The sequence below is a fragment of the Salmo trutta genome, chromosome 25, assembly GCF_901001165.1.
Source record: "Salmo trutta chromosome 25, fSalTru1.1, whole genome shotgun sequence".
Lineage (NCBI taxonomy): Eukaryota > Metazoa > Chordata > Actinopteri > Salmoniformes > Salmonidae > Salmo > Salmo trutta.
Genome location: NC_042981.1, coordinates 215,689 through 232,924, shown reverse-complemented (window position 1 = coordinate 232,924; position 17,236 = coordinate 215,689). Strand labels below are relative to the sequence as shown.

The window sequence follows — 17,236 nt, the reverse complement described above, 5'->3', positions numbered from 1 at the left end:
AATTACAAACCAAAACAGCAATGGACAAGGCATATTGACATTAGGGAGAGGCATGTGTAGCCGAGTGATTATTGGGTCTAGTGAGTAGCTGGGCGAGCTGGAGACACAGTAATTCAGACAGCTAGCGGGCCGGGGTTAGCAGGCTAGCAGAAGGGCCTTAGAGGGACGTCGCGATGGAAGAAATCAGTTGTAGCCCCTTCGTGCGGTTACGTCGGCAGATGAGTCGTGATGGATCAGCAGGGCTCCATGTAGTAAAAGGGTCCAGGCCAATAGCAAAATAGGTATAGTATCCCAAGAAAAATTGTCTGATGGACCTCTTCTAACAGCTGAAAGAGGGAAGGGTGGGCTGGATGTTGGTCCTGCTGCTCTGATTGGATAGAGCAAAGCTGTATTTCTCCATCCACGCGCTTCGCTTCATAATTTCACTTGATCACTTCTCCTCGCATGTTTCGGTCTGATCATTTAGATTGCTTCTGCATCCTGTTAGCCTGCTACTATAATAAATCAAATGGCGAGGACGTTTGCTAGTTTCACAAGTTATCAATGTGCATAATCTCTAACAAGAGGGCGAGGGTAGTGAAAATACATGCACCGATGCGCATTCTGACTGAGTGACAGCCAACTTGTCTGCCCCTTTGCAAGTTGAGGACACAGAAACACACACCCTTGTTGCTCCTAATCTTCAACCAGTTTTCTCTACCAAGGTGCAGGGACATAGATATTTTTCCCGATCACAAGTATCATCCGATCCGACTATCAACTGTCAATTTACCGATATGATTCCGAATACGAGTATGGCCAGGTTGGCACACCCCTAGTATTTACGACTGGTCATTACCACCGTTGTAAAGGCTGGTGTTAGGATCGGCGGGATCGGCGGGATCGGCAGGAGAGATGAACAGAGGTGGGAGGACTGAGTCGGAAATGGTGGCGAGTAGAGAGGACAAAATGGAGGAAATTGAGAAAATGTTGGTGAAGCAACAGCTGTGCTGGAATGTAAACAATATGGGTGTCAGTTCTAATGGTATGGAGCGGGAAGATGAGGGTCAAGGACCGGAATGGTCGGTAGTGGAAAGACATAGGAAGAAGAGAGATCATGATACAGAAAGAAGTGGAGCGTCTAGTAAAGAAAGCATAACGAGGGCCAAGGTAGGAAACGGGAGTAGTGGTGTGTTGGAGTGGAAAGTGGTGATGGTGTTTGATGAGACCACAGGGCCTCGTTTACACCCTATCTGATGAACTAATGCCATAGAGAAAGAGGTAGGTGAAGCCAAATTAGCTCAGTTAATTGGAAATGGTAGATTGTTAATATGGTGTGGTAGCCAGGCTCAGCAAGAGGAGATTCTGAAAATGGAAAAGCCTAATGGGAAGACGATTAAAAGCCATATCCCTGGTGGTTATGCTAGATCGAGGGGAGTCATCACTGGTATCCCAATATCTATGTCCATCGATGATATTAAAGAAAATGTGAAGGGAGGAAAAGTGATTGAGGCCTAAAGGTTGATCAGTATGAAAGAAGGACAAAGAAGTGAAAGCATATCAGTGCTGCTGAGGTTTGAGAAGCTTATGCCTGGGAAAGTACAGACAGGATTTCTTAGTTTTAATGTTAGAGAATTTGTCCCATATGCACCGCAGTGTTTTCAATGCCAAAGAATGGGACACGTAGCTGCTCAGTGGAAAGGAAAGGAAAGATGTGCCAAGTGTGGAGGGAACATGATTACGGTGAATGTTGGGAGCAACGTGAAGGTGAAGTGTTGTAATTGTGGAACGGAACATAGTGCAGAATTTGCTGGATGCCAGATGCAGAGAGAGGCTAGAGAGGCTCAGAGATATAGAATGAGTCATGATGTATTGTATGCAGACTGCAGAGGCTGTAAGAGAGATTGGTGGAACTACAGTGTGGAATGATGGAGCTCACATGGACGTATCGGTAGTAAGTGGACCTGCTGTCGGGCTGGTGCTTCTGATGGTCTTGCATGGTTTGGAGGCCTGTTCAGAAATCTGGTGCTCATGAATGTGCGGCGTCAAAGGACACTTTGATAATGAATAAAGTTGACTTCATAGCTTTTATTGGTAAGGTTATCAATACGACTCAGGTTGTGGAAAGCAGAAATGCCAGGATAGAAGGGCATTGTGGAGACGGCAAAAGAGATATTGAGGGTAATAGATGTTACGGTTGAAATGGTTGTTGACATGCTGAACAATCCTAAGGCTGGAGTGTTCCAGCATGATATAGATAAAGTTTAATGTGGTTGGGGAGGGGTTTTGGATTAAACTAGGGATTTATTTTGTTTTGAATTGTATTTTCATGGCAGATCATGATTGCTCGTACATTCCAACACAGTAGGTGGCGGCATAAACATAAAGGATAGTTTGCGCACCGCCATGATACCACAGAAGAAGAACGCAGCGGTATAGTTGCTCTCGACCAATCGGAAGCGAGTATTTTTCGCGCTGATTGGAACTCGGGGAACGGAGTTTCCCCGCAAGCTTTAAATTCAACGGAGTCGGCGTTTTCAACATGATTCAAACTGACTAGTTTCCAATTTGATAACTATTCGAGAAATTCAGCAGGTAATTTAACCAATTACTATGCTTATGAGAGGAGAACGCGACTGTGATCCTCTTTCAATAAACCTGTCTCTAATGTAGCATGTCACAGGCAGGTAGCTAGCTAACTTTAGCTGAATGTCAGTTACTCATCGAGCTAACTTGAATTTACTCAGAAGCTAGCTTGTGTCATTGAGCGTCGGTTAATTCCGATCATTTTCTGATTCGTTTCACTAACTATGTGAAGTAACAGAACATTGTCATTCTGTATCTGTCATGGTTTAGTCGACGCTACTTAGCTAGCCTTAGCCAATAGCCAGGGTTCCTAAGCTAAATGGCTAGCTACGTTAGCTAGCTGTAACTTTACGCCAGTTTAGTTAAGTAGTTGTTGTCTCGTCACAATCTCAACATTTTCAAGTATTTTACCAGAGTGAGAATGTGGGGTCTATGATGTGCTTGGTAATGCATACTACTGCTGTTGTTGAAGTCCGGTAACTAGCTAGGCTTTCTCGAGTTTCCGCGGCTTTTCTCGGTGGATGATGCAGGCAGGTAACCATTCAGTGACTATCTGGACCTTTCCTGTACTGATCATTATTGGGACACCAGAGTGCTTAGCCAAATATGTTTATAACTAACCCTCTCATTGTTCTGTGGCTTAGTGAGCACTTAACACGTTTTCTCATTGCTAGTTAACGTTAGCTGCTACATTTATCATGTGCGGGAAAGCCCACTAAAGCGCTTATCAGATCAGTTTGCGTTGGTTGATAACTTGCTGACTAGCTACTAAACTTATCGAGCTAAGCTACTCATTTAAAACTTAAGATTTGAATGTGGAGCCATTTTAGTGAGTTAACGATGTGGTTTAGCTCTATTTGATCAGACTGATGTATCGTCCTGTGCATTTTCAGACTAGCTAGTTTGCTGCACTATTGTTATAGTTAGATTTGTTTGTGCTTGGTGCATCCTTCAGCTCCAGTCTACTGCCAGCAGCGCGCACGATGACGTCACGTTCTATGGTAATGAGGAAACCTTCAAAATAAAAGGCCACGTTTCATGACATTGTAATATGGATAACTCGTTCAAATCATATAGAATTTTAATCAATGGCCACTTTTATTGTGCCAACAAGAAAATCCAATAAGGAATTTGTGAAAACAAAAAATATGGTTTTAAAAATATCACTTTCTGCGGTGATTGGGAGTCCCATAGGGCGGTGCGCAATTGGTCCAGCGTTGGCCAGTGTAACCAGTGTGAAATGGCTAGTCAGCAGGGTGCGTGCTAACAGCGTTTCAATCGGTGACGTCACTCGCGCTGAGACCATGAAGTAGTTGTTCCCCTTGCCCTGCAAAGGCCGTGGCTTTTGTGGAACGATGTGTAACGATGCTTCAAGGGTGACTGTTGTCTATGTGTGCAGAGGGTCCCTGGTTCGAGCCCAGGTAGGGGCGAGGACAGGGACAGAAGCTATACTGTTACACCGGGGTAGGGCGTCATTGTAAATAAGATTTTGTTCTTAACTGACTTGCCTAGTTCAATGAAGGTTACACACCACACTGACCAAAAAGTTATTTTGTTGACATTCACGTATGTCCCCATTACCAGTAAAACATAATCAAATCGTATTTATTTTACTTGCTGTGCTGTTGTTCATTTGTTTAGTCTTTCATTCTCAACCAGGATTTCATCACACATGTCAAGCAGTGAAGTTTAAGCTGTCTGTCTGTGGCCTCTTCCTCGGTGCACCTTATCACTGTGTCCGTTTCCATCTTGTCCAGCTGTGTATGTAACATTTCACGTAAACCGTGTTTCTTGTCTGCATCGAAGTAGCGGTCCTTGTACATAGCATCAAGCATGGTGGCGACACAGTAAAGAGAGAATGCCACCGAATCGCTTGTTCACAGCCTGTGGGCAGTTTTGTTGAGCAGGTGTTTCAATGCCATGACAGAGGGGTATCACGTCTGCTGCAGGCTCAGTTGATGAACTTATTTCTCCAGTCAGTTGTTCGAATGGAGCTAGCTAGTGTGTTCATGTGCCGTTGAAATGGCAGCAGCGGTATGACAACCAGCACATTCATGAGCATGCAATACTACTTTCCTCAGTACGAAATCCTCGACGACCCACTGTGCTGTCAGACTCTGCATGCTCATGGGGCTGATATCGCTCATCCAAATGTCTGTCGTGAAGCTAATAGCAGTGACGCTATTACTGTGTAACTCCGGTAGGGCAACATCTGAAAAATAGCGCACTTAGTAGTGTGTATCGGTGCTCGACCAGTCAGCGAAAGCCAACATCACCCACAACAGAGAACGGTTGATTGTCAAGGGCAATGAATTCCATTATCTTTTTTTTTAATCTTTATTTTAACAGGGAAAACAGACTGAGACCTGGATCTCTTTTATGGCTGTGCCCTGTGTAAACATGTTGACATATACAGTTTTAGGCATACAGACAAGAACATTTCAAACATACAAAACAAAGACACAATTCAACAGAAACAATCACAGATAACATCATATTGATCCTCCATAACATTTTTAAAATGGGCAAGGGACACCAGAGTGTCTAACTTAAGTTGGATCTGCAGTTTGTTCCATAAATAAGGCGCAAAGGAACTAAAGGCAGTCCTACCCAACTCTGTGGAGACCGCAGGAGTCTCTAATGTAATCCACATCTGTGATCTGGTTTTAAAATTTGTATATCTAGTGGAAATTAATGATGATATATATGGAGGTAGTTTTAAAAGAAGCGCTTTATAAATAAACAAGAGAGCATGTTGCTCTCGCCTAACAGATAGAGAGGCCCAACCCACATGTTGATAAAGGATACAGTGATGAGTTTTGTAACTATCACCCGTGATAAACCTGAGTGCACAATGGTAAATAGCATCCAGTGGTTTTAATGTGTTTGCCGATGCATGCATATAGATAATATCACCATAATTTAAAACGGACATAAAAGTAGCCTGCACAATTTGTTTTCTATTTACAAAGGACAGACAAGCCCTGTTTCTATAAAGGAACCCTATCTTGAATTTGAGCTTTTTTCCCAATTCAGTAACATGTTTTTTAAAAGAAAGCCTATCATCTAACCATACCCCTAAATATTTATATGCAGAGACCTGTTTGATTTGAGTACCATCCAAGCTAGTGATTACAAAAGTGTTTCTAACTGAGAGTTTAGACCTAGAAAAAAACATGACATTTGTTTTCTTAGCGTTTAAAACAAGTTTAAGCTGTAAAAGAGACCCCTGTAGTATCCTAAAATCAGACTCCAACTGCATTAAAGCTTGGTCCGCTGTTGGAGCAATAGAGTACATCACTGTGTCATCTGCATATAAATGGAATTTACAATATCTGACATCATCACCAATGTTGTTTATGTAAAGTGAGAACAATAGTGGGCCAATAAAGGGGTCCCTCAGGGTTCAATAAAGTAACTGTAAGGAGTCAGACTTGACCCCGTCGACCATGACGGCCTGAGTTCTATCTTTAAGATAGTCATAAAACCATCGGCAGGCATCCGTGCCCACTCCTATAGATGACAGCTTACTCAAAAGGATAGCATGGTCTACAGTGTCAAAAGCTTTTGACAAATCTACAAACAACGCAGCACAGTGCTTTCTATCATCTAAGGCATTTGCAATATCATTTACAACAAGCATAGTGGCCGATGTGGTACTGTGTTTAGATCTAAAACCAGATTGATTGGTGCTAAGAATACTGTTTGCAGAAAGAAAAGACTGTAACTGTTTGTTGACTATAGATTCTAGGATCTTTGCCAGACAAGGGAGCCTAGAGATGGGTCGATAGTTATCCAAATCACTACCGTCACCTCCCTTATGTAATGGCAGAACAAAAGCTGCTTTCCACACCTTAGGGATAATTCCTGTGCTTAATGTTAGATTAAAAATGTGTGTCACTGAACCAGCAATGATAGGTGCAGCACACTTAAGTAAGAACGGGTCTAAATTGTCAGCGCCTAAGGATTTCTTAGTATCAATGGCACACAGGGCAGCTAGAACCTCTGCTTCGGTTATTTTCTGGAAACTAAAAACAGGGTTACCATTTTTCAGAGTAACGGTTGAAAAGCAAGACGAAAAATCAACTAACTGGCCAGTGCCACAATGGCCACTTTTCCTTTCAAATAAAAAACCTGCAGAGATGAAATGCTTATTAAAAGCATCACAAATATCATTTTTTTCACTTAGGATACAGGAATCTGAGGTAATTTGCTTAGGAAGAGAAACAGCATAATTCCCCCGTTTCAGTGAATTAACGGTTTTCCAGAATTTTGCAGGATCTCCTGCAGAATCTGTCATAGCATTAAGGAAGTAATTTGATTTTGCCTTTTTGACAGCTGCAGTACATTTATTTCTCAATTGCCTAAAAAACAGCCAATCAGCTGGAGTACCTGTTTTCCTCGCCAAGGCCCAGGCCCGATTCTTTTGCAGGAAAAGACCTGACAATTCAGGAGAGAACCAAGAACTGGTTCGGTTTCTTACTCTGTGATTCTTAAGCGGGGCATGTTTATCAGACATAGAGGTAACAATAGAAGAGAAAAAAGCAAGGGCTAAAACCGGGTCCAGAAAGCAGCAAGTGGATAAAAACTCAGAGTGATATAAGTCAAGGGTAAAAGCTTGCTGTGAGAAATGTTTATAATTTCTCTTAGAGATTATACAGGGATCAGAGTGTTTCAGCCTGGTATCTCTAATACAAGCAATAGGGCAGTGGTCACTGATATCATTTGCAAAAACCCCACTGGCTGTGTATTTATGGGGGGTATTTGTTAGAATAATGTCTAGTAGAGTAGATTTTACTGGGTTCTTAAAGTTGGGACGGGTTGGTTTAGTTATCAGCTGAGTTAGATTTAGCTCAGTACAAATGTCTTTTAATTTATCGGATACTGGTGAAAGCCAATCCAGGTTAAAATCTCCCAAAATCAGTAATTCAGAGTTTGCATAATTAGACAGTATATCAGATAATTTGCATAGAGTACAAGGAGGAGCTGAGGGGGGGGCGATATACCCCTCCTAGAGTTAAACGAGCATTATTACCAAGTACCAAATTTAAAACTAGACATTCATATTGCTTTGGGACAGAGGTTGATATGGACACAGAAACATTTAGGCAGCATTTTACATAAATCGCGATACCACCACCTCTACCAACTCTCTATAAATATTGTACCCAATCAACTGAACATCTGAATCAGGCACATAATCACACAGCCACGATTCAGATACAACCAATACGTCAACATTTGATTGTGAGACCAAAATTTCAATAAAGTCCAACTTTTGTATCAGGCTTCTAGCATTCAAATGAATTATTCCAATGCCATTGCTACAGGAATTCATATCAGATGGAGTATCCAAGGTAGCACCTGAAGCTGCACTGGATGAGCAATAAAACATTTTCGAGCTATTGACAGAGCTCAATTTTATGGGGACAAGATTACTACTAACAATACCTCTCTGCATGTGAGTAGTATTCGCAATACGGTGATTGGACAATAATCTAGGAATTGCAGAAAGGTTGTTAACTGTAGTTTGTTCCATATTTGTAATTGAGGGACTAATTAATGAGACTGGGAGAGGAGCATTGAACGTAGTCTGATAGGGGAGCGTACAATCCCAAAAGTCAACCCCCGAAAATACACAACGTCAGGTATCAAAGGCTCTACATGAGGCAAGGGTAAGAGACATGTTGGTGGAGAGGATAATGGATTTCGCCTTGGAGTTGTCGCGCTGAAATGTTCTTACTCTTTCAAATGACTGTTTGACTTGACTGCTCGATCCACACAGCAGACATTGTGCCATTAGGAATGCTGTGTTACACGAGTAGTGTTACATTTTCCGTCATGTATCTACATTATATAGGTATGCACGTCAGCTTTGACATCTGTTTTGCACGTCGGCGTTAAACTAGACATCGAGCCGATGTTGGCATTTTTACCTAATATCGGCCGATTCCAATATGTTCACCGATATATCGTGCATCCCTAACTGGTATAAATAATACAATTTTCAAAATACGTCAAATTATCCATTCATATTTCCAAACACTTGTACTGCACTAGAGTTCAAAAAAATCTCTATTTACAAAGTTTAATGCCTTTTCAGGAGCGCTCTTAATAAAAATGTAAATCCTATCCTGCTGCAGGAAGAAGGGTAATCTATATCCTGCTGCAGGAAGAAGGGTAATCTATATCCTGCTGCAGGAAGAAGGGTAATCTATATCCTGCTGCAGGAAGAAGGGTAATCTATATCCTGCTGCAGGAAGAAGGGTAATCTATATCCTGCTGCAGGAAGAAGGGTAATCTATATCCTGCTGCAGGAAGAAGGGTAATCTATATCCTGCTGCAGGAAGAAGGGTAATCTATATCCTGCTGCAGGAAGAAGGGTAATCTAGAACAGGTGTAGTTGTGAATGTTTTCACCTGTTGATCAAGCTTGTTGCTAATTGTTTTTGTATGCTCGGTATTGTCATTCTGGAGTCTTTGTTTGAAAATTCCTATTTTGAGTTTATTAACAATGCCTCCTGGCTTTTCAAAAGATTGTGCTACTAAACAGTGTATAAACCAAATAGGTTTATCAACATTTTAAAGTCGACAATGTGAAACGTTCTAGACATATATAGCATATATATAACAAACAGAGTGGCCCAGAGCCACTCTGTTTCTAGAGCGGAGGCTGTGGTATAGCTAAGCCCAGAGCCACTCTGTTTCTAGAGCGGAGGCTGTGGTATAGCTAAGCCCAGAGCCACTCTGTTTGTTTCTAGAGCGGAGGCTGTGGTATAGCTAAACCCAGAGCCACTCTGTTTGTTTCTAGAGCGGAGGCTGTGGTATAGGCTAAGCCCAGAGCCACTCTGTTTGTTTCTAGAGCAGAGGCTGTGGTAAAGCTAAGCCCAGAGCCACTCTGTTTCTAGAGCGGAGGCTGTGGTATAGCTAAGCCCAGAGCCACTCTGTTTCTAGAGCGGAGGCTGTGGTATAGCTAAGCCCAGAGCCACTCTGTTTGTTTCTAGAGCGGAGGCTGTGGTATAGCTAAGCCCAGAGCCACTCTGTTTCTAGAGCGGAGGCTGTGGTATAGCTAAGCCCAGAGCCACTCTGTTTGTTTCTAGAGCAGAGGCTGTGGTATAGCTAAACCCAGAGCCACTCTGTTTGTTTCTAGAGCGGAGGCTGTGGTATAGCTAAGCCCAGAGCCACTCTGTTTGTTTCTAGAGCAGAGGCTGTGGTAAAGCTAAGCCCAGAGCCACTCTGTTTCTAGAGCGGAGGCTGTGGTATAGCTAAGCCCAGAGCCACTCTGTTTGTTTCTAGAGCAGAGGCTGTGGTATCGCTAAGCCCAGAGCCACTCTGTTTCTAAAGCGGAGGCTGTGGTATAGCTAAGCCCAGAGCCACTCTGTTTCTAGAGCGGAGGCTGTGGTATAGCTAAGCCCAGAGCCACTCTGTTTCTAGAGCGGAGGCTGTGGTATAGCTAAGCCCAGAGCCACTCTGTTTGTTTCTAGAGCGGAGGCTGTGGTATAGCTAAACCCAGAGCCACTCTGTTTGTTTCTAGAGCGGAGGCTGTGGTATAGGCTAAGCCCAGAGCCACTCTGTTTGTTTCTAGAGCAGAGGCTGTGGTAAAGCTAAGCCCAGAGGCACTCTGTTTCTAGAGCGGAGGCTGTGGTATAGCTAAGCCCAGAGCCACTCTGTTTCTAGAGCGGAGGCTGTGGTATAGCTAAGCCCAGAGCCACTCTGTTTGTTTCTAGAGCGGAGGCTGTGGTATAGCTAAGCCCAGAGCCACTCTGTTTCTAGAGCGGAGGCTGTGGTATAGCTAAGCCCAGAGCCACTCTGTTTGTTTCTAGAGCAGAGGCTGTGGTATAGCTAAACCCAGAGCCACTCTGTTTGTTTCTAGAGCGGAGGCTGTGGTATAGCTAAGCCCAGAGCCACTCTGTTTGTTTCTAGAGCAGAGGCTGTGGTAAAGCTAAGCCCAGAGCCACTCTGTTTCTAGAGCGGAGGCTGTGGTATAGCTAAGCCCAGAGCCACTCTGTTTGTTTCTAGAGCAGAGGCTGTGGTATCGCTAAGCCCAGAGCCACTCTGTTTCTAAAGCGGAGGCTGTGGTATAGCTAAGCCCAGAGCCACTCTGTTTCTAGAGCGGAGGCTGTGGTATAGCTAAGCCCAGAGCCACTCTGTTTGTTTCTAGAGCGGAGGCTGTGGTATAGCTAAACCCAGAGCCACTCTGTTTGTTTCTAGAGCAGAGGCTGTGGTATAGCTAAGCCCAGAGCCACTCTGTTTGTTTCTAGAGCGGAGGCTGTGGTATAGCTAAGCCCAGAGCCACTCTGTTTGTTTCTAGAGCGGAGGCTGTGGTATAGCTAAGCCCAGAGCCACTCTGTTTGTTTCTAGAGCAGAGGCTGTGGTAAAGCTAAGCCCAGAGCCACTCTGTTTCTAGAGTGGAGGCTGTGGTATAGCTAAGCCCAGAGCCACTCTGTTTGTTTCTAGAGCAGAGGCTGTGGTATAGCTAAACCCAGAGCCACTCTGTTTGTTTCTAGAGCAGAGGCTGTGGTAAAGCTAAGCCCAGAGCCACTCTGTTTCTAGAGTGGAGGCTGTGGTATAGCTAAGCCCAGAGCCACTCTGTTTGTTTCTAGAGCAGAGGCTGTGGTATAGCTAAACCCAGAGCCACTCTGTTTGTTTCTAGAGCGGAGGCTGTGATATAGCTAAGCCCAGAGCCATATATTAAGAAATAAATGACTAAACCCTATCAGACTTAGTTGTGCTAACTGTTTTTATAGACAAAAGTAAAATGATAGAAATGACTTTGCTGGTGATGCGCGCCCCTCAGGTGATACAAATGTAACAGCAGCCTGAGCACACAGGACTGGAAACAACCATACAGATGGAACCATTTCATGTATTATCTGACCAACACTAGTGCTGCCAACTCAACATGTTTATAAGTGAGGGTTCAAAAAAATGGTCACGATGAGGAAAAGTTTTGCAGCACACCTGAGATTTCCTCAAGCAGCACACCTGAGATTTCCTCAAGCAGCACACCTGAGAGTTCCTCAAGCAGCACACTGGTTGGAACCATTGGTATAGACTCAGGCACACACCTGTATGTATTTCCATTACGAAGAGTAGATCATCAAATCAAATGTATTTATATAGCCCTTCTTACATCAGCTGATATCTCAAAGTGCTGTACAGAAACCCAGCCTTAAAACCCCAAACAGCAAGCAATGCAGGTGTAGAAGCACGGTGGCTAGGAAAAACTCCCTAGAAAGGCCAGAACCTAGGAAGAAACCTAGAGAGGAATTTAGATGTATTTATTATTTTATTAACTAGACAACATTAAGTTTAATTTAATAATTAGACAGATTGAAACTGACTTTAAAGCGGAAGTTTTTATTTAAGGTTCTTGTGCTTTGGACCATAAGGAGTAATTCAATATTTCTCTCCTCTCTCTGTGCTGTAGCTGAGTGAGGCTGGAGTTGGATGGGCTGGACAGTAAGGGACGGTCTGGGATGGACAGTACCAGTAAGGGGAGGTCTCTGCCCTCGATGCCAGAGGTCCTGAACCCAGTAGGCATGAAGCAGCCATCTGAGACCCTGGGGGGGAGGAATGGTCGGGGTGGGGGGGACCTGGGTGCGGACCCGGCCCTGCTGATGGACAAGGCTGCTTCCCAGCTGGCTGTGACGCTCCAGGACAGTGTTCTAAACAACATGGCCTCCCATGGTCATAACCATAACAACCACAGGCATGAGAGGCTAAAGGACCTGACGTCCCTCATGCTGAACGGAGACCAGGACAAGCTGCCCAAGCTGTGCCCCCCTGAGCCCCCCATCCTGAAGGGTGCTGAGGCCCCCTCCTCCCACCCCAGCCCCCAGAGGAAGGCCACCTCCCCCGAGATTAAACTGAAGATCACCAAGATGGTGTCCGAGGGGAAGCCGCCGTGCTGTGGAGAGGGGCCCAACCTGCCCACGGATACTGAGGGCCTCGTGGCTCGAGCCGGCAAGGAGGGGAGGAGAAAGAGAAGACCCATTACAGTCAAACACAGCTCTACCTCTAACCCAGTTCCTGTGGAGGTGTCTGCTGCCAGTCAGCCAGAGGAGGTGTCTGCTGCCAGTCAGCCAGAGGAGGTGTCTGCTGCCAGTCAGCCAGAGGAGGTGTCTGCTGCCAGTCAGCCAGAAGAGGGCACTGCTGCCAGTCAGCCAGAGGAGGTGTCTGCTGCCAGTCAGCCAGAGGAGGTGTCTGCTGCCAGTCAGCCAGAGGAGGTGTCTGCTGCCAGTCAGCCAGAGGAGGGCACTGCTGCCAGTCAGCCAGAAGAGGGCACTGCTGCCAGTCAGCCAGAAGAGGGCACTGCTGCCAGTCAGCCAGAAGAGGGCACTGCTGCCAGTCAGCCAGAAGAGGGCACTGCTGCCAGTCAGCCAGAGGAGGTGTCTGCTGCCAGTCAGCCAGAGGAGGGCACTGCTGCCAGTCAGCCTGAAGAGGGCACTGCTGCCAGTCAGCCAGAAGAGGGCACTGCTGCACCACAACAGGTGGGGGGGCTCTACTTCTCTAGTTCAATGTTATTCTGTAGTACACCATAAAGGAGAACATGAACTGGTTCTTTATCTGCCTTAACAAACACTTTGGATGATAGAGTCATGTCTTCTTGTTGCTATATCAAGATGAAAAGTAGAGTAGATTTTAAAAAAAGAAGGGGAAAAAAATTTATGAAATGAACTGAAATGTATGTATTCACTACTGTAAGTCGCTCTGGATAAGAGCGTCTGCTAAATGACTAAAATGTAAAATGTAAATGTTACACTCCTTGTGAGTCCTTGTTTCTGAGAGTCCTCCTGATACTCAGTGTTGATTTGGTTTCTGACCGGGTGCTGTGGTTTCTCTCAGATCCAGCAGGCCAGTACTCTGGTGGAGGAGGAGGAGGAGAGCCTGGAGGAGGAGGAGAGCCTGGAGGAGGAGGAGGAGAGCCTGGAGGAGGAGGAGGAGAGCCTGGAGGAAAAGTCTATCCCTGTCCATGCAGTGTTCTCTGTGGGTGATGTGGTGTGGACCAAGGTGTCAGGTTATCCCTGGTGGCCCTGCATGGTGTCCACTGATCCAGAAGTCAACACACACCGCAAACACAAAGGTACACAGTACTGCACAAAGGTACACAGTACTGCACAAAGGTACACAGTACTGCACAAAGGTACACAGTACTGCACAAAGGTACACAGTACTGCACAAATGTACACAGTACTACACAAACACAAAGGTACACAGTACTACACAAACACAAAGGTACACAGTACTACACAAACACAATGCAGCGTTGTACTACAGACACACACTGATCTTTCTGTTCCCAGGTTCTAATATGGTTTTGCTCCTTTTTTTTCCTCAGCAATGAACAGCCGGACAGCTGGAATCATGTACCACGTCCAGTATTTTGGAGACACCCTGGGGAGAGGCTACATCTGTGAGAAGAACATGGTGTCGTTCAGAGGGGAGGAGCAATATGTCGAGCTCTGCCATGGCAACAAGCAACCTGCTTCCCGGGTCCACAGGAAGGTCTGATGTGCTTTATTAGGATCCCCCATTAGTCAAAGCCAATGGGGACAGCTAGTCTTACTGGGGTCTCCGTTAGTCAACGCCAATGGGGACGGCTAGTCTTACTGGGATCTCCATTAGTCAACGCCAATGGGGACGGCTAGTCTTACTGGGGTCTCCATTAGTCAACGCCAATGGGGACGGCTAGTCTTACTGGGGTCTCCGTTAGTCAACGCCAATGGGGACGGCTAGTCTTACTGGGGTCTCCATTAGTCAACACCAATGGGGACGGCTAGTCTTACTGGGATCTCCATTAGTCAACGCCAATGGGGACGGCTAGTCTTACTGGGGTCTCCATTAGTCAACGCCAATGGGGACAGCTAGTCTTACTGGGGTCTCCATTAGTCAACGCCAATGGGGACAGCTAATCTTGCTGGGGTCTGACACATGACGAAAAATACATTACAGACAAAAGACTTTACACTGTACATTTAAAAACATGAACATGTAGTGTGTGTATCTATCAGTTCCACGTTAGTTCATACACACATACATGTTAGTTCATACACACATACATGTTAGTTCATACACACACACACACAAATGTTAGTTCATACACACACATACATGTTAGTTCATACACACAAGTAGGTCACATTGGGAGAGGCGTTGTGTGGGGGTGTTTCTTCATTTGTGTTTTGAAACCAGGTATGCCGCTCACCTGCGCTATATAAGATGGCAGGCAGTTCCATGCACTTATTGCTCTGTATAATACTGCACGTTTCCTTGAATTAGTTCTGGACCTGGGGACTGTGAAAAGACCCCTGGTGGCATGTCTGGTGGGGTCAGTGCTGTGTGTAAGTTGACTATGCAAACAATTTGGAATTTCCAACACATTGTTTCTTATAAAAACAAGAAGTGACGAGGTCAGTATTTCCTCAACTCTTAGCCAAGACAGACTGGCATACACAGTATTAATATTAGCCTTCTGATTACAATGAAGAGTAAAACGTGCTTCTCTGTTCTGGGCCAGCTGCAACTTAACTAGGTCTTTCCTTGCAGCACTTGACCTCATGACTGGACAATAATCAAGATAAGTTAAAACTAGAGACTGCAGGACTGGAGTGTGGTGTCGAAAAAAGCACAGTATCACTTTATTATGGACAGACCTCTCCCCATCTGTACTACCGTTGAATCTCTAGGTTTTGACCATGAGTTTACTATCTAAGGTAACGCCAAGTAATTTAGTGAACTTGTTCAACAGCCACACCATTCATTACCAGATTCAGCTGAGGTCTACAATTTAGGGAATGATTTGTACGAAATACAATGTCTTCGTTTTCGATGTTCAGGACCAGTTTATTACTTGCCACCCATTCCAAAACAGACTAAAACTCTTTGTTTAGAGTTTCAGTGACTTCATTAGCTGTGGTTGCTGATGCGTATATGGTTGAATCATCAGCATACATGGACACACAGGCTTTGTTCAATGCCAGTGGCAGGTCATTGGTAAAAACAGAAGAGTAGAGGGCCTAGAGAGCTGCCCTGAATCCACGATATGGCAGAGGTTGAAAAGCCATAACACACAAGTTCTCAACAACAGGTTATGGTCAATAATATCAAAGGCTGCACTGAAATCTAACAGAACAGCTCCCACAATCTTATTATTATCAATCTCTTTCAACCAATCATCAGTCATTTGTGTCAGTGCAGTACATATTGACTGACCTTCTCTATAAGCATGCTGAAAGTTTGTTGTTAATTTGTTTACAGAGGGATAGCATTGTATTTGGTCAAACACCATTTTTTCCCAACAGTTTGCTAAGTGTTGGCAGCAAGGTGATTGGTCTGGTGTTAGAACCAGTAAAGGCCGCTTTACCACTCTTGGGTAGAGGATTTCTTTGTCTTCCCTCCAGGCCTGAGAACAAAGACTTCCCTCTAGGCTCAGATTTAAGATATGACAGATAGGAGTGGCTATAGAGTCAGCTACCATCCTCAGTAGCTTTCCATCTAAGTTGTCAATGCCAGGAGGTTTGTCATTATTGATCGATAACAATGTTTGCACATCTCCCACACTAACTTTACAAAATTCAAACTTGCAATGCTTTTCTTTTATAATTAGTTTTTTTTTAATGCATGAGTACGATGGCTCACTGCTCGTTGTTGGCATTTCCTGCCTAAGTTTGCCCGCTTTGCCAATTAAGTAATTAGGGTTGGGCGATATGGCCTAAAACTGGGGCTATATATATATATATATATATAAAAAATGTTCTCTAAATAAGCTTTGTTGTACAATTTAAAGGTCAAATCCATGTAAACAGTCAGCAATAATATCATGAATTCAGAGCTTGTGAAATTATACCTGAGTCTATACCAATGGTTCCAACAGGCTGAATATACAGGGCGTTCGGGAAGTATTCAGACCCGTTCCCTTTTTCCACATTTTGATACATTACAGCCTTATTCTAAAATTGATTAAAAAATATGACTCATCAATCAACACACAATACCCCATAATCACATCACAATACCCCATAATCACATCACAATACCCCATAATGACAAAGCGAAAATGGGTTTTTAGGAAGTTTTGCAAATTCATATAAAAAACAAAAAACATCTTGTTTACATAAGTATTCAGACCCTTTGCTATGAGACTCGAAATGGAACTCCGGTGCATCCTGTTTCCATTGGTCATGCTTGAGATGTTTCTACAACTTGTTTGGAGTCCACCTGTGTTAAATTAAATTGATTGGACATGATTTGGGAAGGCACACACCTGTCTATATAAGGTCCCACAGTTGACAGTGCATGTCAGAGCAAAAACCAAGCCATGAAGGCCTCCTGAGTGGCACAGCGGTCTAAGGCACTGCATCGATTCTTGGTTAAAGTCCAGGCTCTGTCGCAGCTGGCCGCGACCGGAAGACCCATGGTGCGGCGCACAATTGGCCCAATGTCGTCGTTCGGGTTAGGGAAGGGTTTGGCCGGCAGGGATGTCCTTGTCCCATCGCGCACTAACAAGTCCTGTGGCGGGCCGGGTGCAGTACACGCTGACACGGTTGCCAGGTGTACGGTGTTTCCTCCGACACATTGGTGGGGCTGGCTTCCGGGTTAAGTGGGGATTCTGTCAAGAAGCAGTGCGGCTTGGTTGAGTTGTGTTTCGGAGGACGCATGGCTCTCGACCT

General features: G+C 44.6%; 1 protein-coding gene across 3 annotated transcripts in view; it reads left to right on the top strand.

Moving 5' to 3' along the window:
• The first annotated feature begins 2,433 nt into the window (after window positions 1-2,433).
• Window positions 2,434-17,236, top strand: part of LOC115161808 (histone-lysine N-methyltransferase NSD2) — a 67,499-nt gene continuing 52,696 nt past the window's right edge. For all 3 annotated transcript variants that reach the window (XR_003869426.1, XM_029712586.1, XM_029712585.1), the window contains exons 1-4: window positions 2,434-2,574; window positions 11,995-13,057; window positions 13,413-13,650; window positions 13,906-14,072. Coding sequence is in view for 2 of the 3 variants with exons in the window: in XM_029712586.1 (XP_029568446.1) it covers window positions 12,044-13,057; window positions 13,413-13,650; window positions 13,906-14,072 (1,419 nt within the window). In the remaining variant the exon portion in view is untranslated. The remainder of the gene's footprint in view (window positions 2,575-11,994; window positions 13,058-13,412; window positions 13,651-13,905; window positions 14,073-17,236) is intronic.